The following is a 27085-nucleotide window of genomic DNA, read 5'->3' as shown; positions in this document are numbered from 1 at the left end:
CCCAGCGCCTGCCTTTCTAATACTGGTCTCTAGGGGGCTTGTGAGAAGAGTGGGTCCTGGATGCAAAAAAAAAAAAAAAAAAAACCCTCCATCACAAACTAAACTTTTGTAGAAATAGCTAGTGAATGTCCGGGTTAAATAAAACGAGTATTCAAGACCATGTTTGCTCCTTTAGAAATCCCTGAGTTCGGAATTATTGTTGCCAGCCAGGTTCTGTGTGAACTTGGACAATCTCAGATTCCAGTTATTTTATTTGCTTTCTTGTTCGCCCTCTGATGGTTGTTCAGAAGAAGAACATGAACAATACCACTAAAGTATGAATAACCACCTAGTTGTTTGGGTGTTGTTTAAATAGCTGGCATTTGGTAAGTTTGAGTATATAAAACTCAACAGTGCTGGCTCTTATTTACAAAATTTGTTTAAAACTTAGATGCCAAGAAACAGTTTAAAATACTTTAGAAATTTTCATCATACACATATGATCCAAAAATATTTTTCTTTAATAAAGATTTCACATATCAAGAGGTTTAGTGGAAAATAATTAAACTATTATGTAAACAGTCCAGTATATAAATTACTATTTACATTTCAGATCATATAATTTTTCCTCAAAATCTCTGCATATTCTCGTGATGTTTTCAAAATGAGATCCTGACATGAATTTGCCTGATCAGTTGATGCTACAGGACAAGCTTTATAGGCTTCAGCTTCAAATTCAGCAGCATCTGGAAAGAAAAAGGTAGAATTATATTCTTTATCTAAAATACAAATAGGTGTCAGTGTGAAGAATGAAAACGTCTATGCGTGACTACGACACACACACGTGAGATGACTATGGACCATAGCCTGCCCACGGCTGCACACTGAGTTAACTGCTGCTGCTGGTGCGTATCAGAGCTTCTGGTTTGGTCATTCGTCATTCATCTGTTCAACAGCCATGTGCTAAGGGAGCATGACAAGCACTGGAGCTACAGGGTGAATATGACACTGTCCACGCCTAGGCCATCACACACTGTAAAAGATGAGCAGGCAGTTTCCACTCAGAGTCATACATGCGAAGACAAATATTTACAGGGCACTACTGGGACACACAGAAGGGACGTCCCAGTTTTGTGTCAGTAATGTCAGCTCTTCGATGGGGGTGATACACGTGTAAGTTGGTACCTGAAGGGCAAGGAAGAACACTTGTGGAACTAGAAGTGGTCCAGTTTGGCTGGATGCTAGAGCAAAGGGGCAGAGTGCAGTGAGTGGCATCTAGAGATAAGGCTGAATTATTTGGCAAGAACTAAATGAATTTCATTGTCTTCACTCCAAGCAAAGGAATCTGGAGTTTTTTCCTGAGGGTGAAAGGTAAACCAATGACAAAGTCAACGACTGGAGAGTTAAATGTTGCCCCTCAGTGACTGCTGTCTGAACTGCAACTGCTCGACTGAATACTACTAGGTGAGCCAGGCTATTTGGCCTGACGTCAGTAGCAGAAACACGAGAAGTGGGTGGAGCCCAGTTTTCTGACTGGAGTTTCAGTGCAGGCTGACAGTGCCGCAGGCAGGGCGGAGGAAAGGGAGGGGAGAGCCGGAAATGAGAGAGATCCGTGGACACAGCGGACTGTTCAAAAGCTATGGAGCGTGAGGAACACATGCAAGGAAGTGTATTCTTCCTCATGAATGTTTATGTGTTCACATTTCTCGTTCCCTATGAATGAGAAAATATTTAATACAGTATCTGTTACTCAACATGGAAATGCATGCTGTTTACTATTCGGATTCTTTCAGAAATCAATGCTATCAAAATATAATTAATAAAATACAGCAACATACCTTCTCTTAGTTCTCTAGTTAGAGTTTTTTCAAACTCCTGCCGCATCTGAAATAAGTCAAATATTATGTATAGTATCAAAGTTAAACAAGAGACATTATCATAGAAATGAGATAAAGCTTATGAAATGTATCCTTTAAATAATTTTATTTCACTTTCATTCATGTTTAAAAGATTTCTTTTATTTATTTTTAGACATAGGAAAAAGGAGAGAGAAAGAGGAGAGAAAATGGGAGAGAGAAACATCACGCAGTTGCCTCTTGCACACGCCCTGACCAGGGATGGAACCCACAACCCAAACAGGTGCCGACCAGAAACTGGACTAGTGAACTTTTTCAGTTCGTTGGGTGATACCCAACCAACTGAGCCATACTGGTCGGGGCTATATAATAATTTTAAAGCATAGACCTAACTTGGGGATTGTGTAAACAAACAAACAAACAAAAATCACATAAAGAAAATAAATTCCCATTAACTTTTGGATAATACAGAACATAGATATGTAAATGCCACTTAGATTAATCTGACAAAAAGTACAATTGATATTGGTCTATCGAATAAACATGACTCCAGAAAAGTGATGTTTGATCTTATTGGTAGAAAGACGTTGAAACAAGTCAAGTCATATTTTACACAGAATGCATTACTTTGCAATTGCTAGAAAAACCACCCTTTATGAAAGTTTAATCAGGGACTTCTGGTCAAGATGGCAATGTAGGTAAATGCAGCGCTCACATCCTCCCACAACCACATCAAAGTTACCACTAAGTTACAGAACAACCATCACTCAGCACCACCTGAACGCTGACTGAATGGAAGCCCTGCAGCCAGGGATTTAAAGAAGCCACACTGAGACTGGAAGCAGGGGCAGGAATGCAGAATGGGCTGGTTCCACACCCATGCATTGTGGATAAATATCGGGAGGGGGATCTTGGCTGCAGGTATCCTGAGAAGTGAGGAGTCCCAGCCCCATAACAGGTCCCCCAGCCCAGGGTTCCAGTGCCAGGAAGAGAAGTTCCCATAACCCCTGACTGTGAAAAGCAGTGGAGATTGAGGCTGAGTGAGACAGAGGACTTCTGGAGTCCTGAGCATTCTTCTTACAGGGCCCACACACAGACTTTCTTGGACTCACTCCCTTTGAGCCCCAGTACTGGGGCAGCAGCTCAAAAAGCAAAAGAGATATCCAGGGAGGAACTGAATTGTCTGGCATCTGGGCAAGAGCTGGGGGCGGGGGCAGTTTCTCCCAGACACAAGTGCTAGCAGAGGCCATTGCTCCTTTTCCGAGACCCCGACCCACTACAGAGCAGGTAGGTGGGCACCATATCTGAGTCTCTACCAATCAGACAGACTCACAGTATTTGCCCTGCCCTGGTGATTCCCTGAGACCCCATCCCACCCAACCAGTGGGCCCACCTAAGTTGTTTCTAGTGGCTTTTTTATACAAATGGCCTGTCTTGCTCATGCTTTAGACTTTCCCAGAATTGCACAAACAAGTAGCACCCAGCCTTAGTGTGCCCCATACCACTCACTAGCAGCAGCTGGCCTTGGTTTGCATTTTGTCCTCACCTAAGCACCTCCAAGCCCAACATAAGTAGCAGCCATCTGCAAATCAATTTGTAGTTCATGTCAGTTGGGCCTGGGAAGAACACAGCAGGCAGCTGACCTTGGCCTGCACCTTCCAGGAGGCCCCAGAGCTAGTGCACCCATTGGAAAGCTCCAGCCCACACTGAAGCACCATGAACCATTCCACAAGTGACACATTCGAGGGGCAGACTCAGCTGGCACCAGACCCCAGTTAAGTAGGTCCTGCTCTGTGGGGTGGGCCCCTGCACAGCTGACCCTCCACAGTGGTCCATGGTCACAGCCAGTCCTTGTAGCCAAATGGCCCAGGGGTAAATCCCTCCCATTGATGGACCAACAACAATCAAGGCTCAACTGTAAATGGAGGGTGTACACAGCCCACACAGGGGGCACACCTGGAGTGCCTGCCAAGCTTGCGTGAGTGGGGAGGTTGTGCCACTGGACCCTACAGAACACCTACTGCACAAGGCCCCTCTACCAGGCCTGGGAGACACAGCAGCTCTGCTAATACACAGAAACATACACAGGGAGGCTGCCAAAATGAGGAGACAAAGAAACATGGCCCAAACAAAAGAACAGAGCAAAACTCCAGAAAAAGAACTAAACAAATGAGGCGAGCAACCTACTAGGTGCAGGGCTCAATCACTGGTTATAAGGATGCTCAGTGAACTGAGTGAGAACTACAACAGCATAAGAAAGCACATGGAGACCATAAAAAAGAACCAGACAGAGATGAAGGATACACCAACTGCAACGAAGAATAATTTGCAGAGATTCCACTGGACAGTAGCTTAAGCCAAGAATCAAATCAGCGATTTGGAATATAAGAAAGCAAAACAACACAATCAGAACAGTTCTCCAAGGACAAGGCTGACCCTGCAGCCCCAGCAACACAGCAGCAGTGGAGGAGTTAGAGTGTAGCCCCCAAACCACAGCCCAGCACCACTGCAGACCCCTCCCCAGGTGCAGCCGTGCTCCCACCACCACAGACCAGGAGCAGCAGCAGAGACAAGGCCCAGCCGCCAGGTCACAGCACAGTGCTGCAAGGGACCACAGGGAACGAGGTAGCACCTCAGTGGGCTCACAGACTGGCTCCCCTCAACTGGCCACATCCCTCTGCCATGGTGGTGGCGCCCCGAGACCCAGATGATGGGGTACAACGCCTCCGCCCACCACACTGGTCACCCAGGCCGCCACTCCCACGTGCAAAACAGCCAAGGCTAGGCCTCCCACACCTAGACTTCCCCCTGCTCTCAGGGTTAAGTAGCAGCTGTAGGAAATAACAAAAACTGCGCTATAGCACCATCTACTGGAAAACAAGAGAAAGAGCTCTAATTATCAACTTGCTCAATTGTGAAAAGCAAACTTTCTTGACAAGAAAAGTGTTCACTACTTCGAAGGCACCAGCAGAGGGACGACTTGTCAAGAGTAACACAGAAAGAAAAGGACAATTCTCCAGAAAGAAACTCAAACTAGCAAAAACTTGTGATGTAAATCATGGAGAAATGAAAATAGCAGTTGGGAAGAAATGCAACAGGATACAAGAAAACCCTAAAGGCAGGTCAGTGAGCTCGGAAATAAAATTAATGAACAGGAGTAATTTACCAAAGAGATGAAAATGATAAAAACAGACAAACAAATTCTGGGGAGAAGAACTGAATAAATAAGATAAAGAATGGCTATTTTAATAACAATGATACACAATGAAAGCTAGTTGCTATTTCAAGACTCCCTATCCCTGCCATCTTATTCATCAGTAATTCAAGTCCTGGCAAGATATACAGACATAAGTGAACCTCACTTAAAAAATCAAATAGGAAAAAAATACATTTAAAGTATGAAAAATTCAAATATTTGTCCAATTTAACAATTTAGAAAATGGACAATTCCTCAGCAAGACATTGTATAAAGATTGAAATTAAAATGCTGTTAGTAAAATAGCAATGAAGAATGTTCTCTCATGTAACAAGATGACAAAAATTTTCACTTAAAAACAGAAATTAATTTTTTTAGCATTAAAAGATTATTTAATTCATAAAAAGGATTTATCTCAGTTTCATTTAAATAACAAAAATCCACATATGGTTAAGTGCTTGGATGTCAATCACTCCCTTATGCTTAGGGGCGGGAAATCGGGGCGCAGCAGAACTTTAACATTGGTACGAACCATCACCCCACTAAAATCCATTAGAAAGGAAGCCAGAGTATCTCCAAGAACACCATTGGCTATCAGGCGATAATATTTAATTTCCAAAATTGAGATTACATGTAGCTTGTCAAAAAATTTAAAATGCATCTGTTTTGTTACATTTGTTGGGTAATGATAGGCATCTCTTTAAAATGAGAGATCTGGGCACTTAGAAAAGATTTTAAATTTTGTGTCTTCTTTCTATATTAGCACAAATATGAAGCTTTTACTTAGTGTGCATTAGCCAATGAAACAACTTGGAATTTCACCAAATTAAACACTAAAATTATATCAGAAATCTGAAGCCCATGAGAAAAAAGAGAATCTAACTCACCTCCATCAAGTAAGTCTCCATGCTCCTACTCGAAGTCTGTGGCCGTGAGGTAGGAACCACCAAGTTTTCTCTTGGACTGAAGCTTCCATAGAGCCCCGAAGGATTGTTAAGATTCCCAACACAAGGCATCTCCAGGCCCGGCTTCAGAGGAAGAGAGCTGAGTAAAGATCTGTTCTGCTGTTTCTGCAGGAGAAGTTCGGTGTTGAGCTCTGCTAGCCTCTCATTAGTCCTGTGAAGATTGGAAAAACAAATGCTTTACAGAGCATTTTTCCCTAAGTGACTTGCGTTTTTTAAAGCTGCCTCAATAGTAAGTGGAATTTCCCACTGAGCAGCATTGAAACACTGATAATGTGTCAGAGCAGGCCTCCAGATACAAGTAGAGGTTCTAAATTGTTCTAAGTAAGTCCATGTGCTTCTGGGGGTGGGGAGGTTCCTGAGGATGGAGTAATTCACAGCAGGGAGGGGAGAGGAATGGCTCTCAGTGATGCCCTCAGCTTATCAGGTAGCAATACTTGCTGCCTTCTGGAAGGGCGGTACTTACAAGATTCTTGAGGATGCCCTTGGACATATTTAGTAAACCAGTTCAGAGGTTAAAAAACATCCTTCATAAACACTGTCAAGCATTTGCTTTCACCACCCTTGTACAATACACTCATTACCTTGGAGAGCTTAACTACTTGGCACAAGGCTTAATTTAGAGCAACAACCTCTAAGGGAACAAGACAGCCCAGCTGGTGATCAAAATGAACTGAAACAGCACCAGAGGCAATTATAACCTTGTTACCAAGGCACTGGAGGTGGGATCTGCCCCTTCCGTCTTCCACACACCCCCTCCACAGACCACATGATTATTTTTAGCCATTCTGTCAGTTTTACTGCCCTTCACCCCTATGTTAACCTTTCCCTATGTAACTCAGCATGTCTTTATGCAGAGAAGATAGTTTGTCTCAAGGCGCCCTCTGGTGATGATAACGAAGATCACAATCAAGAAAGTAAATGGACCAAGTGCCAGAATGTGCCCAGTACTCAACCCTTTGGTTCTAAGTTGTTTCTTCCAAAAAATAATTAAACTTGTTAATATTTCTATTTTACGGAATTGCAACAAGTACTTTTATAATAAAACCACTGTCTAAATTATAAAGCTTGAAAAACACTTAGCTTCAAGACCAGTAGATCAGGTTAACTATATGAAAATGGGGAAAAAATAAAGTCATGTAAAACCAAAACCAGGGGAGAGATGCAAACTGCCCTGGATGAACACTTGAAAGACAAGTTCATTCGCTGCCATCACTTCCCAAATGACACTACTTAGTCAGCTTCCAGTTCCTACTCATTTCATGAACCGGGTTCCATAACAATTATTCTTTTGAAATGAATTAATGTGGTACATTGGTTTTCTCTGATTCTGTGTTTTGACTTACTTGTTTAGTATATTTGTTAATGACTTTCTACTTTCTACTTCTTCCAGGTAGAGTTGCTTATATTTTTCCAAATTTATTTCTTTAGAACTTCTGAGAAATTTTTATTTTGGAGAGTTCAGATTCTAGATCTTTAATTCTGAGTTCCAACTGACTTCTTATTGAAGCATTATGATTCTCTCTTAACTGCTCCAGATTTTCTTGAGATGCTGCTTGTGTCTAAAGCAAATAAACAAGGATTTTAAAAATAAGTGTAATCCGAACAATTTCTTTCCTTAGTTATGAGTCAATGATTCATAGCAACTTTAATGATTTAGAAAGCAACTTTTAACACAAAAAAGTTTAAAATATTTATTAGCAATGTCAACTGAATTTTAAATTATAAAAATAAACTTATGTCTTTTATTAGTGCTCATGCATTCTGATAGTTCAAAAAATAACAGAATCAAATTAAAAAAATTGAATAATGTAAATTAATAATGCTATAATTTAAAATTTTCAATTTATTTATTTTTATTACTAATAGTCTTGTTTTATACCAACTGGTCTTTAAAGTAGAATGATCCTCTAGTAAGAATATTCTGAAAGATCAATTCAGTGATAATAGTGATAGAAAATGGAAATACTAAAACATTCTACTTTCCTTCCTTAAACTTACAAAATAAACTGCTAGTAAGCAGGGGAAAGATATATAATGTATATTTCCAAAATGTAACCTGCAGGGAAATGAATCAAAGACCAATACATTAACCTGTAAAAATAGATTGACTTCTTCTAATTTTTCTTCTATATCCTGTCTTGCTCTTTCCTCAATCTTCCGTTTATACTGTTCTAATTCACTGAATTCTACCATATTCATTTCCATATGTGTTTTGAGGTTTATTCCTTCTTGTTTCCACTTCTTTTTTTCATTCTTTAGTTTTTCACATTTTTTTTGTAATGCTTTCATTGATAGTAAGTCCTGTTGAAGACATTTATTTTTTTCATCCAGATGCCGACATTTTGAAGACGCAGCTTCCAGTTTTGCTGTAAGATCATCATTCTGCATGAATAAAATAATACAGTTTGGTTATGAAGGTGCTGGCTGAGGACAGTCTAACTCAACACAAGTATCCGATTTTGAAATAAATTCAGTTGCAGTTATCGGTACCATAGCAGAGACTTATAATGTGAAAATTTTAATTACTCGGAATCAAGAACAAACTTTAAAAGATCAGGAGTCACAAAAAAATGCATTTAATGTCATAGTCTTTGCCACATAATGTCTGTACTTCATTTGTACTTCTTCCTATGACTGTTTTCATGTCTTCTGCCACAAAATGACTACAAGTCCCCTCTAAGCAGAAAGTTTCTTACCTCTTTTCCAATATTAACTTTCCATAACTTTTAAAGGAGTTTTAGGGATATCATATTGAGTTATTTAGGACTAAGTCAATAAATGCCTCCCAAGATAAGACTTTAAAAATAATAGTCTAATTAATGCATCTTTTAAAAAATATTTTTTTAATTTACCTTTAGAGGGGAAGAGAAGGGAAGGAGAGAGGGAAAGAAATATCAATGTATGGTGGCCTCTTGTGTGTCCCATGCTGGGAACTGGCCTGTAACCCAGGCATGTGCCCTGACTGGGAATCAAACTGTGATCCTCTGGTTCCCAGGCCCAAGTTCAATCCACTGAGCTATACCAGCCAGGACCCTAATTAATGCATCTTATATAGATTCGAATGCCATACACCTTTAATGAACTACAGATGTTTAATGCTAATGTGAATTGCATTCCAAGAAGAAGTGACTTCCAGGGTTAAGGAGAAATGATATCTTCCACTGTAAAAGTTTAGTAAGATGAGCTATATATTTTTAAAACAACAACAACAAAAGGCTTAATTCAGTAGTGCTCGCTCGTAATGCTTTGTTACTTCCCACAAAATAAGAGAACATACTAAACAAAAACTTGCTGGAAATTCCATCATATTGACTTGAGAAATACTGGGTTGGTCGGAAAGTCCATTTATTTTTTCACATAAAATGAAAGACGTATGAGTAGTTTTCACTTTCACCAGTAACTTCATTGATTTGGAATACTGAGCATGTTGGAATGTCCCACATCGTATACAACACTGACTGTGGAGCATCGCCCAGAGAGAAACCTTCAGCATGAACATTCGCAAACCACTTTTGATGTTTGATCAGACAGAGCTCCTTCTCCATACACTGCACAAATCTTTTATTTTGCATTTGTTGTGTTTTCACCCTTCTTGAAATAAGAGCATAATATTCTGAAAATGTTGTTTTCTTCCATCTTCAATATTAAAATGGCTACACAACAATTCACCGATTTTGATCAGTTTTTTAAAACATGCAGCTGTCACAATACAATCTAACAAAATTGATTCAAATGAAGTTCAAGACAACTAAGCTCTACTAGAGCCATCTTATGGAAAAAACAAACAAACTTTTTGGGTAACCCTATACTACTTTCTTTTATTTGGTAAGACCAGGTGAGTGATGTGGAGTTTTTAAAACATGTCTACAAATTCTTGGCGCACGTCCCATGAAACAGGAGCTGGCCTTAGTGAGTAACCGGTCCCTGGTGAATGGAATATGGTGGAACCGCTGGTGACGTCCATGTCTGGGCGATACAGCCTCCGTCTGACTCACTCTCGGGGAAGGCTCACCCTGAGAACCCAGCCGTGCTGTCAGGAATGCAGCAGCCGGGCCACACACAGTCAGTCCTCGTGCAGGTGTTCCAGCTGGGACTGCCCCAGCTGCCGTCCCAGCCAAAAGCCTGCTGCAACCGATGAAACGTGTGAATGAACAAGGTGATTCTAGTTCCCGGTTCAAGTCATCCCAGGTGATGGCAGGTGGTAACGAAATGTGCTGGCCTCACTGAGCCTGCCCTACCTGCAAATTTGTGAACAAGATAAATGCTGTTTTGAGCCAGTAGGTTTGGAGGTGGTTCATTAAGCAGCAATAAGTAACTGCACAGACGCTGGTATTAAAAGAGTGCTGCCACTAAAAAACAAGACAAAACAAAATCCCCTGCACATGTAGGAGTGCCTTGAAGCAGGAGGCAGGTGGAACCTGAAACAATGTGGAGCAGCATGAAAATGGAAACCAGAAGGGTCTCCTAGAGATGGTTAGTGGAGGCTTGGTGGCCCCTGAAGAGGCTGACAGCAAGGGCTGCCGGGCCAGTGAACGAAAGTCCCCTGAAACCTGGGTGGAAGGGGACTCTTGCTATGAAGCAGCTGAAAGTAAAATTGATGTGGAAGATACGATAAAAAAGACACTTAAATTTAAAGGAACCAAGATTTATGGGTTTCCAATATTTGTTTCTTGTTTGATAGCTTCTCCCACATGTCTGACTGTCAAGTAATGCTAAAATAAAGAAAACGCTCCTGGGCTAAGATCAAATACAGGTGCTTCCAGGAAAACATGGTCTAAGGATGAAGGCAGGACTGGAAAACCCTTAACACCTCAGAAAGATTTCAGGTGATTCTCAAATTCCTTTAAGGATCATGGGATCCTTAACACTGTCTTACAATAGGTCCAGGAAGCCCGAGATGCAGATCTTATCCCAAAACAACTTGTAAGAGTGGTTTTCTAATGGCATGAATCCCGATGAAATTCATAGGAAACTCAAAGCTTCTAAGGGAGCTGTAGAAGCGGAACCCCTGCCGGCTGGCTTGTTCTAAAGGAGGGCCAGACAGGACACAATAAAAAGAGGCCTGTGGATTGCAGGCGGAGAACGGAGCTGCAAGCACAGCCATTTCCGATGAAAAGGACGGAACAGCGAGCTCAGAGGGAGCAGCCAAGGGCCGTGGAGAAGCCGTCCATGGTTGGGGCTCAGTTTTCCTTCCCTCCCCAGTGAGGGGACAGAGAACATTATGACATCATTTTAAATCTCACTGGTAAAACAAATACAGCGTCCTTTGGCAGTATTAGATACAATTTCTCATCTACCTTACTTCAAGCTTGCTTGTACAAAAGGTAAAACCGTCTCATCTTTAGGTTACACCACAATGTTTCTCCATAGCACAGAAATTGACTTTAAAACTGAAATTTCAAGAGGAGACAGTCCAGATTTATTTTTTTTTGCAGGCAAGGGTGGGGGCTGGTGACTAACTTATTATCCTTGAGAGCAGCACCACTGAGCAGAGCAAAACCTGCAAAAAAACCCCACGATGGTGATGCTTTCACCTGTTTTCAAGCTTTTCTAAAAACTGAATATTGGGATGACATCGGTTCATAAGCCATACAGGTTTCAAGTGTACGATTCAATAAAACGTCATCTGCACACACACTGTGTGCCCATCGCCCCAAAGTCTCTCTTCAGCCCCATTTCCCTTCCTTCACCCACCTGCACCTCCCTGCCATCCCCTCTCCCGCTGCCTGTCACCACAGTTAGCAGTGTCCTTGTGTTTACACACGTTTATAATTTTTTCTTAACCCCTTCACCTTTCACCCAGCCCCCCAACCCCACTCCCTCTGACACCTGTCTGTCCTCTGTATCTGTGCCTCTGTTTCCATTTTGTCACTTTGTTTTGTTCATTAGATTACACAGGGAAGTGAGGTCACATGGCATTTGTCTTTCACCAACTGGCTCATTTCACTTAGCATAAAGATCTCCAGGTCTATCCATGCTGTTGCAAAAGGTAAGATTTCCTTCCTTTTAATGGTCAAGTACTATTCCATCATGTACACGTACTACAGGTTTTTTATCCACTCATCTACTGATGGACACTTGGACTGTTTCTAGCTCTTGGCTATTGTAAATATTGCTGCTAAAAATGTAAGAGTGTATACATTCTTTCACATTAGTGTTTTGAGTTTCTTCAGATATATTCCCAGGAATAGGATTGCTGGGTCAAAGGCGGTTCCATTTTTAATTTTTGAGATATCTCCATACTGCTTTCCACAGTGGCTGCACCAGTCTGCATTCCCACCAACCGTGCACTAGGGTTCTCTTTTCTCCACATCCTCAACAGCACTTGTTGTTTGTTGATCCATTGATGGTAGGCATTCTGACTGGTGTGAGGGGGTATCTCATTGCGGTTTAATTTGCATCGTTCTGATGATTAGTGATGTTGAGCACTTTTTCATATGTCTGTTAGCCATCTGATGTCCTTGTTGGAAAAGTGTCTATTCAGGTCCTCTGCCCACTTTTTAATTGAATTACTTGCCTCTTTTGTGTTGAGTTGTATTAGTTCTTTGAATGTTTTGGATATTAACCCTGTATCAGATGAATCACTGGTAAATATGTTCTTCCATTCAGTGGGTTTTCTTTTCATGTTGTTGACTTCTTTTGCTGTGCAAAAGCTTTTTATTTTGATGTAATCCCATTTGTTAATTTTTTCCTTTGTTTTCCTTGCCCAGGAGATATGTCAGCAAAAATACTGCTAAGAGAAATGTCTGAAATATTACTGCCTATGTTTTTTCTAGGATTTTTATGGTTTCATGGCTTACATTTAATCTTTAATCCATTTTGAGTTTATTCTTATCTATGGTGTATTTGGTGGTCTAGTTTTATTTTGATTTTTTGCATGTATCTGTCCGATTTTTCCAACACCATTTATTGAAGAGGGTCAGTGAAACCTGTCAGTGAGTCTACGAACTATGAGTTAAACACAATGAAGGAAATGGCTAAGTCAGCAGACCCTGTTACCAGGATTTAATGGATGGGAGCGAATTAGAGGCACTGGGTTAGAGACTGAAGGTTTAAATGGAGAAAAAGAGAAATAAATGTTGTCTCTGTAAGCTTACTTTCCCATCACATCAGAACTAGCATCAAGAGGCAAAAGATCTCCACAAAAGTAGAGTTAAGGACATTCCACTACACTGACTTTTTAATATTACATAAAACTGGTAATATGCAAGATGACCAGGAAAGAGTTCTCATAAAATTTGGTTCAGTACGGGATTAAGGACAGACATACAGATCAATGAATTAGATGGGAGAATACAAAAAGTAACCCTCACATTTCTGGCTAAGTGCTTTTCAGGAAGGGTGTCAAACAACTAAATCAGACATGAACGGTCTTTTTAACATACGGTAGTGGGACAACAGGATATTCGTGTGCAAAAGAATAAAATTAGACTGCCACTTTATTCCATACATAAAAATTTCCTAAAATGTAAAACCTGAAACTATAAAACTCTTAGAAGAAAATACAAGTGTATATCTTCATGACTGGATTTGGATATTTTTCTTAGATGTGAAACCAAAAGACAAAAATATTGTAGATTAACTGCACTTTATCATAATCAAAAACTTCTATGCTTTAAAGGATACTATTGAGAAAGTGATAAGGTAATCTACTGAGTGGAAGATATATTTAAAAATCTTGTATCTAATAAGGGATTTGTATCTAGGATATATAAAAACTCTTACAATTCAATAATAAAATACCATCCAAATGGGTAAAATAATTGAATGGACGCATCTTCAAATAAGATATACAAATGGATAATAAGCATGTGAAAAGATGGCCAACACCATTAGTCACTAGAAAATTGCAAATCAAAACCACACTAAGATGCCATTTCCCACTCTCTAGGACGGCTGTCATCAAAAGGCAGGTAATGACAAGTGTTGGCAAGAATGTGGACAAATGGGAAACCTTACTCTGCAAATAAAAATGAAAATGGTGCAGCCACTTTGGCCAACAGTCTGGCTGTACCTCAACAGGTTAAAGATACGATCCAGCTATTCTATTTATAAGTATATTCCCAAGAGAATGGAAACATCGGTTCACATAAGAACTTGGACATGAGTGTTCACAGCAGCATTATTAACAATGTCAAGGAGTGAAAACAATCCAAAGGTCCACCAAACGATGAATAGATAAAACAATGTGGTTACTCCGTACAATGAAATGTTATTCAGCAGTAAACAGAAATGAAATACTGATGATACCTTAAAAACATTATGCTAAATTAAAAAAGGAGTCATGAAGGACTGCATATTGTGTGATTCTGCTGACGTGAAAGGTCCAGAAGAGACAAACCCGTGGAGACAGAGAGCACAGCAGTGGCTCCCGAAGGCTAGAAAGAGTGGGGACGTGGAGACTGGCACAGGGGGTTTGCTGAAGGGCACGGGGTTAACTCTTTTGGGGGATGAAGATGTTCTCAAATTGATTATGATGATGACTGTGTAACTCTGAATATACAAAAAGCTGCTAAATTCCACCCTGTCAGTGAGTGAACGGTGGAGTATATTCATTATATTTCAATAAAGCTGTTAACCAAAACAGTTTTTGGATTTCATACTGGTGCTTGGGCTCCTGTCATGGTAAGGTTCTTGCTGGGGCTCCAGACGCAGGAGAGTTAGCAGTGATCCCTTCTTATAGGAAAACGACAAAGAAGCTCTTTCACTGACATCAAGTCTGTAACACTAGTGGAAAAACATGTATTTCACTCTTCAAAGCATTGAATGATATATAATTCCTCAAATTAGGTGATTTTGGGGTCCCCAAACTGATTAAAAGTTACCTTATGTTTTAACATATTAATCTGAATATCCACTTCAATTTGATTTGCTTTTAAATCTCCAGGGAAACTAAGCTCTCCATTTTCATATTCATTGAGCTTCCTTTTTGTACTTTTTAAGAGTTTCTTAAATCTGCAGAAATGTACAAAATAAGTCAAATTCTTTAAGAGTAAATACTTAATAATTACTTTAGCAGATATTATGTCCTATCTTATAAGATAAACAAATCTATAAATTAGTCTTTTCATTTGTTCCAATTTAATATTTTGAAAGCATATTGTCTAAATTGTTATCTTATGTAAATAAAATGAAAAAATTCATTACATATGATATAGTGTTCATATTGTAACCACATAGAGTTCTTATGTTATTAATATTCATTTTAATATGTTAATATAAAACATTAACCTATTATTAAATATCAACTAGAAACCAGAGATCAGAATCCAAAGTGGGGAAGAAAAGCATAATTATATGCCAGTGTTTTGACAGACACAAAAATATCTTCTGTTACCTACTGATGACAGTCTGTAAGAAGAAAAGTACCAGCAGAAAACATGAAGGCGATCATTCTAAACAGAAAGAGAAGCAGGAAAGGAAAATCTTTGAAGCTTTAGCTGAAGGGAAATTCGGAAAGGGGCAGGGTTGCAGAAGAAAGGAATCAGAGATAGTGTGTAACAGTCTCCTCGAGACTGTTTCAAGAGGAGACATTTGCTAGCACAATGTTAACAGAGTGAAAGGGATACAAAATAATGCAGAGAAAGGCACTTAAAGGAGAGGAAAAACACTGAGATGAGAAACAGAGAACAAACGGGAACACCCAGTGAACGAACAGAGAGGGGGCCTGTGGGGGCTTCCCAGACACTGAAACGGACGCCATTATTTTTTTATGAGTGGTAAAAACAGGATTACTCTGCTTCTTTAAGTCATACGTACATTTTTGTATGTGTGATATATTTTATAAGTAAAAAGAAAACAAGCCAAATCGAGATCACTTTTGAGGCTGTTAAACAATGGCACAGGTGGGTTTCCAGGCATTACACTACTTGAATGCTGAAGGAAAGCATACCTCTACAAGAGGAAAGATGACCTAAGACAGCAAAGATATCTTACAGAGATAAAAATTCAAGGCAGACGTGAAAAGCGCAGCTGCCAGGATGTGCCAAAAGGGTTCTCGTTACTGTTTCAGGAATCATTGAAGAGTAAGCAGAACCTTTTGGCATTCAAAAAAATTTCAGATTGTGCTGTGAGACTGTGAAGTAAATTTTTAAATAGGAACGTTTAATTATGAAAATTACAGATAGAGAATAGATTTGTACTTCGGTTTATTAGGGTAAAATGACGGTTAAATCTTAATTAATATAGAAATGATCTGAAGTATTAAAGTCTTACCCGGTTATCTCTTTTTCTAATTCACGATTTTTCTTCATTTCTTGATCCAAGTTATATTCCAGAGACTGTTTTAACTTAATATATTCCTTTAATTGTTCCCTTTCATCCTGAGACTTCAAAAAACATTTTAAAGAAAATTATTTTAAAAAATCTAGAGACTAATTCATCTTTCTTAAAAATATTATTTATCATGAGTTCATGAATAATACATATAGACAGGTTTATAAAATATACTTTTTCAACATGATGCCAGTATGAACAGATTTCAAAACTAACGACTCCTTTCTGCAGCTTAAACTGACTTAACATTTTCATCATTTTCTCTCTGGAACTCAAATTGCCAGAATTTGTTAAATGGAGGTTTTTACATGTGAAATACAAAGTGTTAAGCATTTTTAAAGAGAGCGGCTCCGCCGACTATTTAATTTCTAAAGATGCCCAAGAAATATTTCCATCAATATTTTGAGATATGCCAGATGCTGTTAAAGCACATCCGACTGACACAATCTCCGGAAATCCCCACGCTGGCCGCATCACCTTGGGAGGCAGCCTGGTGTCAGGGTGGGAGGAGACTCCCGCTCTCTGCTTCTCTTTATTTGAAGAACAAAGTGTTTCCTTTTCTCCTTAAGTCAAGTTTGTCTCTCCACATTTTATAAAAACATCACTTTTACTTGATTCTTGCAGTTTTTTCCATCTCTTCCACTCAACTTTAACGTCCTTTAATGCAAGGTCTCAGCCACACTGGTATTCCCACCCTTCCTCTCTTCTTTTACACAAGAATCTGACTTCCCATCCTATAACCACACTTCACACGTTTCTGAGGGTCATTTTCTTCTTCAGTCCTTCTCCTGCTCTACTTCTCAATGGCAGCTGATAATGGTGACCCTCCCTCTGCTCCTCTAACCCCAATTCATTTCTAGACAGTGACCCTCATGGTCCAGTCCTGGACTCTTTCTGTTCTTCTTCTTTTTTTTAAACTCAGAGCATCTTAAATCTCAACACTTCCAACCAGACTCCCTTACCAACATTTCCAGCCTTGACCCCTTTCCTGAGGTCATCTGTCCCGTCCTTTCTCCCTTCTAGTTCCTCGTAAACAATAGCCTCAACCACACACTCAGAAACCAGGACTTGGTAGGGATTACCTTTGTGGATAGCTAATCCTGTACATTTTATGTTGATTCTCATTGGTGTTACGTTGAGTGTGCTGGTGCTTTCTGATCTTAGAAGCACCTTCCCCCTCAGGATGTTGACTAGAATACTCTGTGTTGTTTTTCTCTTATAATGCAAAACATTTCACAAGCACCAGATTATTAATTATTTGCCTTTATTAAAAAATCATTTCCTATTCCATAGAGACTGACCTATGGAACCCTTCTGAAGTTGTTTTCACATGCACACTCAACTACATCGTTTGAAAGCTTGACAAAGCCACAGCTATCTTCTTCTTGCCAATTCAGATTCTTCACCTCAGCATTGCGTTGATCAAGTATCTCAGCCCAGGGAGTCTTGGCCTGGGGAGTCATGACGTGAGAACCTTCTAGAGAAGTCAGGGCTATTGATTAAATTGGTGAAAAGCTGTCTCATTACATTTTTGATTCCCCGAGTAGATCTTATTGTAGCTAATGATTCTGTGTCATAAATCTAATTCATTTCTACAGACATCTACAAAAAAATCCCCCATTATTTTTGCATAAGCTCATCAACTTTGGGAATTCCTATCCAGTTTTCAGTTTTTGAGACCTTATAGATTTCTGTATGAAACTGAAGGTGACACTTCCTGGACTCTCAGTCACAGAAGACTCACTGTCAACATACTATCATTTCACTTGTATGAAAAGTATATGCCCATACAATATGATTTATTCATATAAAGTCTAGAAAATAATTTTCAATGGCTCTTCACCCACAAGAAGAACCAGTCAACACAATGTTCTAGTTCCCCTGACAGGTACGTCTGTTTACTGAAACTGCGTGGATTGAGCTACTGTGATGGAAAGAAACTAGCTGGTAGGTGAATCAACTTCACTGCTCCAACTTCGGGTTCACAAAGCAGTCTTCTGATCTTAAATTATAGGTAGCCTCTCCTACAGAGGAGAGTATGAATGGCAGAAGAATCCTCTTCTACTAAGTAAATAGCTGTGTAGTTTTCACCATTCATCAGTTAACTGGAGTCCTGGGTTACACAGCCATCTTTTCTGAGATGGTATTGTCAGTCTTTGAAAGGCTGAATAACACAAGTGAAGAGTCTTTAAGCTTGCGATGCTAGGAGCACTATGTTGCTGTGTGAGGCCCTGATTGAGCAGCCATTTCAACTTTTTCACTGGCATCTCTTTTCTTTTTTAAATCCAGCAAAGGGAAAAAAATGCACTCCTTTGCAAAAACACTTACATGAGGACTTAGTACTCATTCTTGATGAAGAGAACATATTACAACATTAAAAGTAATTCATTCTCAAAATCTCACTGAAGGATTTAGATTACAAAAGAAATTCAGAATTCTACATTAAATCATTACTCAAATTTCTGGAATCCAACAAATATTTGTATTCCAATGTCTGAAGTAGCATTATCAACAGTAGCCAAAAGGTGGAAAATCCTAAATGTTAAACAAATGAATGCATAAACAAAATGTGGCGTAAGTCAAATATTGCCTCTAGACTACCACAATCTTTTCAATTAAAATCCTACTACAATAATAATTAATTTTATGAATTCGACTTCCTTTACCAGGAATTATATTGCTACTAACAAGTATCATATGAATACAATAAATACTTTTCATTATAACTTTTCATATTGCCCAAAATATCTTATACACTAGTACTAGAGAAATAAAAGTTCCTTTTCGGTACGATGGAAATTAAGAGATTGACTTACCAAATTTGTACCTACCAGGACTGTCTGAAGGTGTTCAATTTTCAGTGATTGCTCTTTGATTGTAACTTTTAAGTTGGCGTTTTCCATTTCATGCCTAAAATGTACATTTTAAAATGATTATTTTTACACATCAACTTAAAAGGTATCAGATAATTTCTGAATATCTGAAGGTACAATTACGTGAAATCTTAAAATTTGAAAAATAGATGAATTGGAAATTGTGCTATTTTTCTAGTTGTGTTTTGTGGATAATCCGCGAAATTTAGAGGTAATGTATACAAATTATGCATTTAAAAATATTTCAAAGCTGAAATGTTTATTCAGCTTGGCACTGATGTATTTCTCATCATAACTGATCTAATTCTCACACTACACTCCTCATGTGCTTTGTAAACACTCATGTGACTTTCTGAGCTGCTTTATACTTTTGCATGTGATCTTGTGTCTCCTCGGCACATCTTTCAGCCGCTGCGCATCGATCCTGTGCTTCTTGTAACTAAAATAAAGAAAAAAAATACTTGTAAGTATTGATAATCTACCACAAATCTAACTGCTTCTGTACCTTAAATTTTACTGGACAACAAGCACACTCTTTCATCTGCGTTTTGTTTATGGAGACCTGGCACTGAAACAGCAGAGCTGAGCTGTGACGACAGGAACCTCCTGGCCTCAGGAGCCTGAAATAGTTATGACCTGGTCCTTCACAGAGAAGATCACGGACCACTTCTCTAGTACTCACACTAAAACATTACTCATGTTCTCAACTTATGTTTTATCAGATAAATATACACATTTATAATCTGGTCAAACGGGAATAATAGAAAATTAAGATAAACCTTCATTTTTTGTATTCCAAGCACCACATCAAGTTTAACATTCACAAATGTGAATGAGCATGGCTACTCCAGTGATTATCAAAGTTAACAACATGCTGCTTTTGGTGACAGCGAGATGCTTCACTGAATAGCCTGAGAGGCAGTATCTACATGGGAGCCAGAACGCCTGGGTTTGATTCCCACAGCCTCCAGTTATTAGCTCTGTCACCTTGAGCAAATCACTTAAACTTTCGGTGTCTCAGTTTCTTCATCTGTATAATGGAGATAGTAATGCTACCTACCTCACTGGGATGTCGGGAAGATTAAATTAGGGAATACATGTAAAGTAGTTAGAAGAGTACATGGCCCATAATAAGCTCTAAGGGTCTACACTATTATTGTCGCTGTATTTGAAGTTCTAATAAAATTTTATACTTCAGGCAGATGGCAATGCAACTGGTCTCTTGTACAAGTTACATTGAAATCATTCTTTATACCACTGACAATGGCAGCTAATGAGGAACGTGAGGCTCAGGCTGTCCCCCCAGCGCTTCAGAAAGCTTTCACCAAGGCCACTCATCAATAATACCTTTCTGTTCATAACAATTTATAACTTACTTCCTCTCTGTACTACTCAGCAGGCCATAATCAGGAGCAATGCAAGTAGCACCTCTGGGATTCAGTGCATCAAGCACAGGACCTGACAGGCAGGGTAAAGCCCCTGACACGGAGATAACGGGCTCTGTGCTACATCACAGTTCCCAGACCCACTCACCCCCAGCCACTGTTTATGTCCGGCTGCGTTAGCAAGTACTCTGCTGAGCAGATTAAAGTGGTGTGCAATGGCGTATCAGAAAAGCCCTTCCCAGAGATTTACAGTTGGTAAAGTGCTATAAATCTCTAAATCCTAGGTCTGGCTGCACAGTGAAGGAAGGCTGATTTCTACTTTTTCCCCTTACATGAGGGTAAAAATAATGAGCTTCTGATTAAATAATTCTCTATTATATTTATATTTAATTGCTTAAAATACATCAAGAAAAAGGTTTAATTATATCAATGTCTCTAAGAATACAGTATTGGTGTAGTATAAAGTAATTTTATGCTAACAATAGTTAAGCTCAAATAGTTTCAATTTACTCATATACAAAGATAAGGCCATCATATCCAATAATATATCCCATAGACAAATTTATACTTAGAAACACAAGACTATGTCTCATGAAAAAAATTAAAGCAATGTAAAATTCAGGGCTACACTCTTCTGCACAGACAAGATGACAAGTGCTGGAAAGAGTGAGGTCAGCGAGAGTTAGAACAGTCAGAGAACACTTCATGGAGGTGGGAGGTAGGAACCAGGTCCAAAGAGATGTCGGATTAGGCAAGAGGAATAGAAACTGAAAAGATGGAATGGACAGCGTGAGTAAAGGCTGAGAGATGCTGAAATCAGCCCGATTAAATCCAATGGCAGGGAGATAAAAACAGGTTCACACAGTCACCTGTGCACTCATGTTCACAGTAGAGTTACCAACAGCCAGGAAGTGAAAACAGCACAAAGTTCCATTGTCTGATGAATGGATAATGGTCTTAGCCACACAATGAAGTATTGTTCCACAACACAAAGAAATAAAACATCGATGTGCTATAACATGGCTGAACCTTGAAAATGGGACAGTAAGCGGAAGAAGCCAGTCAGAAACACGGCTCCTCGTGTGATTCTATGTATGTGAACCATCCAGACCAGGCAAATCTACAGAGGCAGAAAGTACACTGGCTGTGCCTGGTGGCAGGGGAGATGTGAAGCCGGGAGTGACAGCTAGGACACGTGGAGTTTGTTTCTGGAGGGAGGAAAATGTTCTATCGTTGAGTGAGGTGACAGTTAGATGCATAACTAAGTATGTCAAAATGTATTGAATGACCAATTAAAATGGACAAGTGATATGATATGTGAATTATAACAATGCAATTAAAAAAAGCCAATGGTGCCAAGATGGAGGCGTAGGTGGATACACTGTCCCTCCTCGCACAATCAAGTTTAAAGACAACAAAGTTTTAGCAACCAAAACACAGCAAAACACTGAAAATTGAACTATACAGAAGTCTGACAACGAACCGTTCAGCCAGACTGATAAACCAGGCGAAGGCATGAGCAGTGAGACAGACTTCGCAGTGCTCATCAGCGGGAAGCAGCAGAGGGGGCCGCTACTGTCCCTCTCTGACCCTGCCCCCACATACAGCGTCACAAACCAGCGAATTGGTTGACCCACCCTGGTGAACACCTAAGACTCTGCCCCTCATAAGTAACAGGTGTGAACAGACCGAAACATTGTGGCTCATAAAGAACTCAGAGCCCCAGAGCCCATAACTCTAAGAGACGAAGAAATAGCCAAACTTTCAGATACGCACTTCAAAACACTGGTGATGAGGATGCTCACAGAACTGGTTGATTATAGTCACAAATTAGAGGTACAAATGAAGGCTAAACTAAGTGAAATGAAGAGAAATGCACAGGAAACCAATAGTGATGGAAAGGAAACTGGAACTCAAATCAAGAGAGTGGACCAGAAGGAAGAAAAAAATGACCAAACAGAAAAGGATGAAGAAACAAAAATTCAAAAAAGTGAGGAGAGGCTTAGGAACCTTCAGGATATCTTTAAACGTTCCAACATTCGAATTATAGGGGTACCAGAAGGGGAAGAGTCACGAGTGGAAACCTTATTTGAACAAATAATAAAAGAGAACTTCCCCATTCTGGCAGAGAAAATAGACTTCCAGGAAATCCAGGAAGCTCAGAGAATCCCAAAGAAGTTGGACCCAAGAAGGAACACGCCAAGGCACATCATCATTACATTAGCCAAGATTCAAATGAAGGAGAGAAGCCTAGAAGCAGCAAGAGATAAGGGGACAGTCACCTACAAAGGACTTCCTATCAGATTGTCAGCTGACTTCTCAAAAGAGACCTTACAGGCAAGGAGGGGCTGGCAAGAAGTATTCCAAGTCATGAAAGGCAAAGACCTACATCCAAGATTGATCTATCCAGCAAAGCTTTCATTTAGAATAGAAGGACAGATAAAGTGCTTATATGAAATGTTAAAGGGACTTACCTAAGAAAAAGAAGATAAAAAAGATAAACAGTGAAAGGATAGCAAAATCACAGTTATTAACAGCCACACCTGAAACAAAAGCAAACTAAGAGGACAGCTAGATCAGGAGCAGAACCACAGAAATGAAGATCACATGCAGGGTTAGCAACAGGGGAGTGGGAGAAGGAGAAGGGGGGAGAAGGTACAGAGAATAAGTAGCAGAGACGGTAAGTAGAAAATAGATAGGGGGGAGGGCAAGAATAGTAGGGGAGATATAGAATCTAAAGAACTTGAGACACGTGGACATAAACTAAAGGGGGGAATGGTAGGGGAGGGGATGTGCAGGGTGGAGGAGAATGAAGGGGGGAATAGGACAACTGTAGTGGCATAATCAATAAAATATATTTTTAAAAAGCCAATGGTGGATCTAAATTTCATTTTCTTAATTTTCTGTTGTACATGTGCATACCACAATGATCTGAATTATTTCCATGCTTTTATAATGTCTCTACATGAGAGAAAATGAAGGAAATGCCTACTTCAACTGTTTTGTATAATGGTGCCTCCATACAAGTCATTATGAAATCTATGAAATAAATCCAGATTCTGTAACCATTCACAAAAGTGAAGATAGAAATAAAACAACTTTCTGGAACGTTCCATTAAACATTATTCTCAGATTTTATCTGCCTCATGATAATGGAGACATCACTAAAAACATTGTTTAATAGAAAAAAAGTCTCTTGATGTCTATGAAGAATAATGCATAATTCTTAACTTTCCTAAGGGTAAATATCATAAGAAAAAACATAAATGTAAATGGCAGAATAAAAGCCAAGGTTTTAGAAATAAGTGCAGACTCCCAGTCAAGATGGAGGCATAGGTAGACATCCTTTGCCTCCTTGCACATCCATAAGAAGGATCATAACAAACTGCAAAACTATAAACACCCAGAACTGCCAGAAAATTGAACTACATAGAAGTCTGACAACCAAGAATTTAAAGAAGCCACATTCATCCAGATGGGTAGGAAGAGCAGAGACAGAAAGCTGAGCCAGAGAGGATGCGGTATGGTGGTGGCGAGGCAGTAGCGGTGGCAGCTGGCAGAATGGGCAGTCCCACGTTCACAGGTGGTGGATAAAAATCAGGAGGGATACCTTGGGAATGAGTGATCCCAGTCCCAGGCCAGACAGTGCAGCCCAGGGTTCCAGTGCTGAAAAAATAAAGCCTTATAACTTCCATTTGTAAAAATCGGTGGGGGTTGGGGTGGTGGGAGAAACCGCCAGTCTCTCAGGAGAATCTGTTTAAAGAACTCGCATAGTCCTAGAACACAAGGGAACCCACCCCTTCTGGGAATCACCACCACAGGGCAGCAGCTGGAGGGATGCTAGCAGCATACAGGAAGGGAGTAAGGTGAGTGGGAATGGCGTGACTGCTGAGCAAAGCCTCCAGCAGCCAGACAGTGGCATTGTCCCCTCCTCCTCATACAGAGCCACAAAGCAGGGAAGTGGGTTGCCCCACTGTGGTGAATATCTAAGGCTCCACCCCATACAATTTAACAGGTGCACTAAGACAGGTAGTCAAAGTAGTTCTACCTTGACAGAAACAAAGACAAGGAGACTGCCAAATTGAGGAGACAAAGAAATGTGGCCCAAATGAAAGAACAGAACAAAACCCAATGGAGATAGCCAACCTATCAGATGCAGAGTTTAACACAGTGGTGATCAGGACACTCAGAGAACTCACTGAATTTGTCAAAAGCATAAAGGAAGAAATCAAGCCTACAATAAGAGAAAGAAAGAAAAATCCACATGGAACCAACAGTGAAGGGAAGGAAGGTGGGTTTCACATCAATGATTTGGAATATAAGGAAGAAATAAACAACCAATCAGAACAGAATGAAGAAACAGGAATTTTTAAAAAACAAGGAGAGAATAAGAAGACTCTGGGACATCTCCAAAAGTGCCAATACCGAAATCACAGGGATACCAGAATGAGAAGAGAAAGAGTGATAAATTGGAAACTTGTTTGAAAAAATAATGAAAGAAAATTCCCCTATTTTGCTGAAGGACATAGACATACAAGTCCAGGAAGCACAGAGTCACAAACAAGATGAACACAAAGAGGACCACACCAAAACATATCATAATTAAAATGCCAAAAGTTAAAGATAAAATCTTAAAATCAGCACAAGTAAAGCAGAGAGTTACCTACAAAGAAGTTCCCATAAGACTGTCAGCTAAATTCTCAATAGAAGCTTTGCAGGCAAGGGAGTGGTAAGAAGTATTCAAAGTGATGAAAAGCAAACTTACAACCAAGATTGCTGTACCCAGCAAAGCTGTCATTAGAATGGAAGGGCAGATAAAGTGCTTCCCAGACAAGATAAAACTAAAGGAGTTCATCATCATCAAGCCCTTATTATATGAAATATTAAAGGGACTTATTTAAGAAAAAGAAGATCAAAACTATGAACATAAAATGATGACAAACTCACAACTATCAACAAGTGAATCTAAAAACCAAAACCAAAAACAAAAATAAACTGAGCAAACAACTAGAACAGGAACAGAATTATAAATATGGAGATCACATGGAGGGTCATCAGGGGGAAGGGGGAAGAATTTGGGAAACGTGCTGGGATTAAGAAGCATAATTGGTAGGTATAAAACAGACAGGGGGATGTTTAGTATAAGAAACAGAGAAGCCAAAGAACTTATATGCATGACCCATGGACATAAACTTGGGGAGGGGGGGTTGTTGGAGGAAAGGGAGGTACCAGGGGGAGGTGGGCAAAGGGGAGAAAATTGGGACAACTGCAATAGTATAATGAGTAAAATATACCTTAAAAAAAGAAATAAGTATGTTACAAAGATAATGTATTTATAATAAATTAATTATAACAAAACTAGAAAGGTGCCCATACAAATTAGTATCTAAAATATATTATTTAATAAGCTATAGATTAACTGATGACAAGTTCAAGTTCATACATACTTGACTTCTGACGTGATCTAATTTCTTCTTTAAATCCTGTGACTCTTCCTCTAAATCCATACGATAACGTGATGTAACTTCCAGTGAGGCCTCTGACATTGATTGTTTTTTTAGGGTGTCAGCCAGTTCTTGTTGAAGTTGTCTCACCATTGCCTAGTAAGATATTTCTGTTACTGATTTTATAAATCACACTACTGGTTAATTATGTTAATAATATATAAATTCACATACGATGGGGCAAAAGGTTTATAGTTGTGAGTACAAAAAAAAAAGAGTTTATTCTTGTATTTTTATTAATTATTGTATCATTTTCCTATAAACAACTGTAAACCTAACTTTTGCCCCACCTTGTATGTGCTTTTTTAGAGTCATATATTATAACATAATATATAACTGAAAAAAACATCACCATATACATCATTTCACCTTATTTTCTTCATATGGACACATTCCTATTTACTGAGTAATCTGGCCTTGACCTCTCTTCCTGCTACATATAAATCCTGCCACCCCTCACTAGTCTGAATTGGAGAGCCAATGCTAAATTAATAAATCACAGAGAACAACAATTTTCTCTGTACTAAACAAACTTATCTCCAAATGATAGTAATTGGGTCTTGAAATGAGAAATATGAACAAATTATATGTAAAAATATTCAAAGAAAATGTAAAAGGTAGTAGAAAGATGAAATCAAGTACAGTTGCTAAAACTAATCACATTTGTCTGAAATTATGATTTAATGAAAAGTAGATGTCGTTAAAGAGTTGAGAGGTTATAAGATTACATTACTCAAGACTGAAATGTTTCCAAGTTTAATTCAAATTGACATGAATAAAAATAACATTATACCAAATAAAATGTATCAGAAACCACTGAAGGAAAAGTTCTATGAGATACAGAGTCTACACTTCAGTTCATTTGGGAAATCTGAAATCAGCTGTCAAGATAATTCGCTTAATTGAAATTTAACTTCAAAATACTCATTTTAGGTATGAACATTTCCTGCTTCATAATGCTACTAAAATGTAGTGACAGATTAAAATTAACATTGTATCAGTATAAGACTAAATGATTAATATCAATCTATATCTATTAACAACCTATGATT

The 27085-nt window shown here is 39.2% G+C and overlaps 1 protein-coding gene across 1 annotated transcript in view; it reads right to left on the bottom strand.

The window, feature by feature from the left end:
* Positions 1-479: 479 nt before the first annotated feature.
* Positions 480-27085, bottom strand: part of LOC119054210 (ankyrin repeat domain-containing protein 26-like) — a 55201-nt gene continuing 28595 nt past the window's right edge. The window contains 11 exon segments of the mRNA XM_053669371.1: positions 480-725; positions 1818-1863; positions 5919-6147; positions 7340-7428; positions 7430-7555; positions 8088-8378; positions 14822-14951; positions 16212-16324; positions 19088-19181; positions 19513-19583; positions 25977-26129. Coding sequence (XP_053525346.1) covers positions 589-725; positions 1818-1863; positions 5919-6147; positions 7340-7428; positions 7430-7555; positions 8088-8378; positions 14822-14951; positions 16212-16324; positions 19088-19181; positions 19513-19583; positions 25977-26129 — 1479 coding nt within the window. The 3' untranslated portion in view covers positions 480-588.

The sequence above is a fragment of the Artibeus jamaicensis genome, unplaced genomic scaffold, assembly GCF_021234435.1.
Source record: "Artibeus jamaicensis isolate MK-2021 breed Jamaican fruit bat unplaced genomic scaffold, CSHL_Jam_final contig_1571, whole genome shotgun sequence".
NCBI classification, from domain to species: domain Eukaryota; kingdom Metazoa; phylum Chordata; class Mammalia; order Chiroptera; family Phyllostomidae; genus Artibeus; species Artibeus jamaicensis.
The sequence above is the reverse complement of the archived record's forward strand: the minus strand, read 5'-3'. Positions and strand labels throughout refer to the sequence as shown.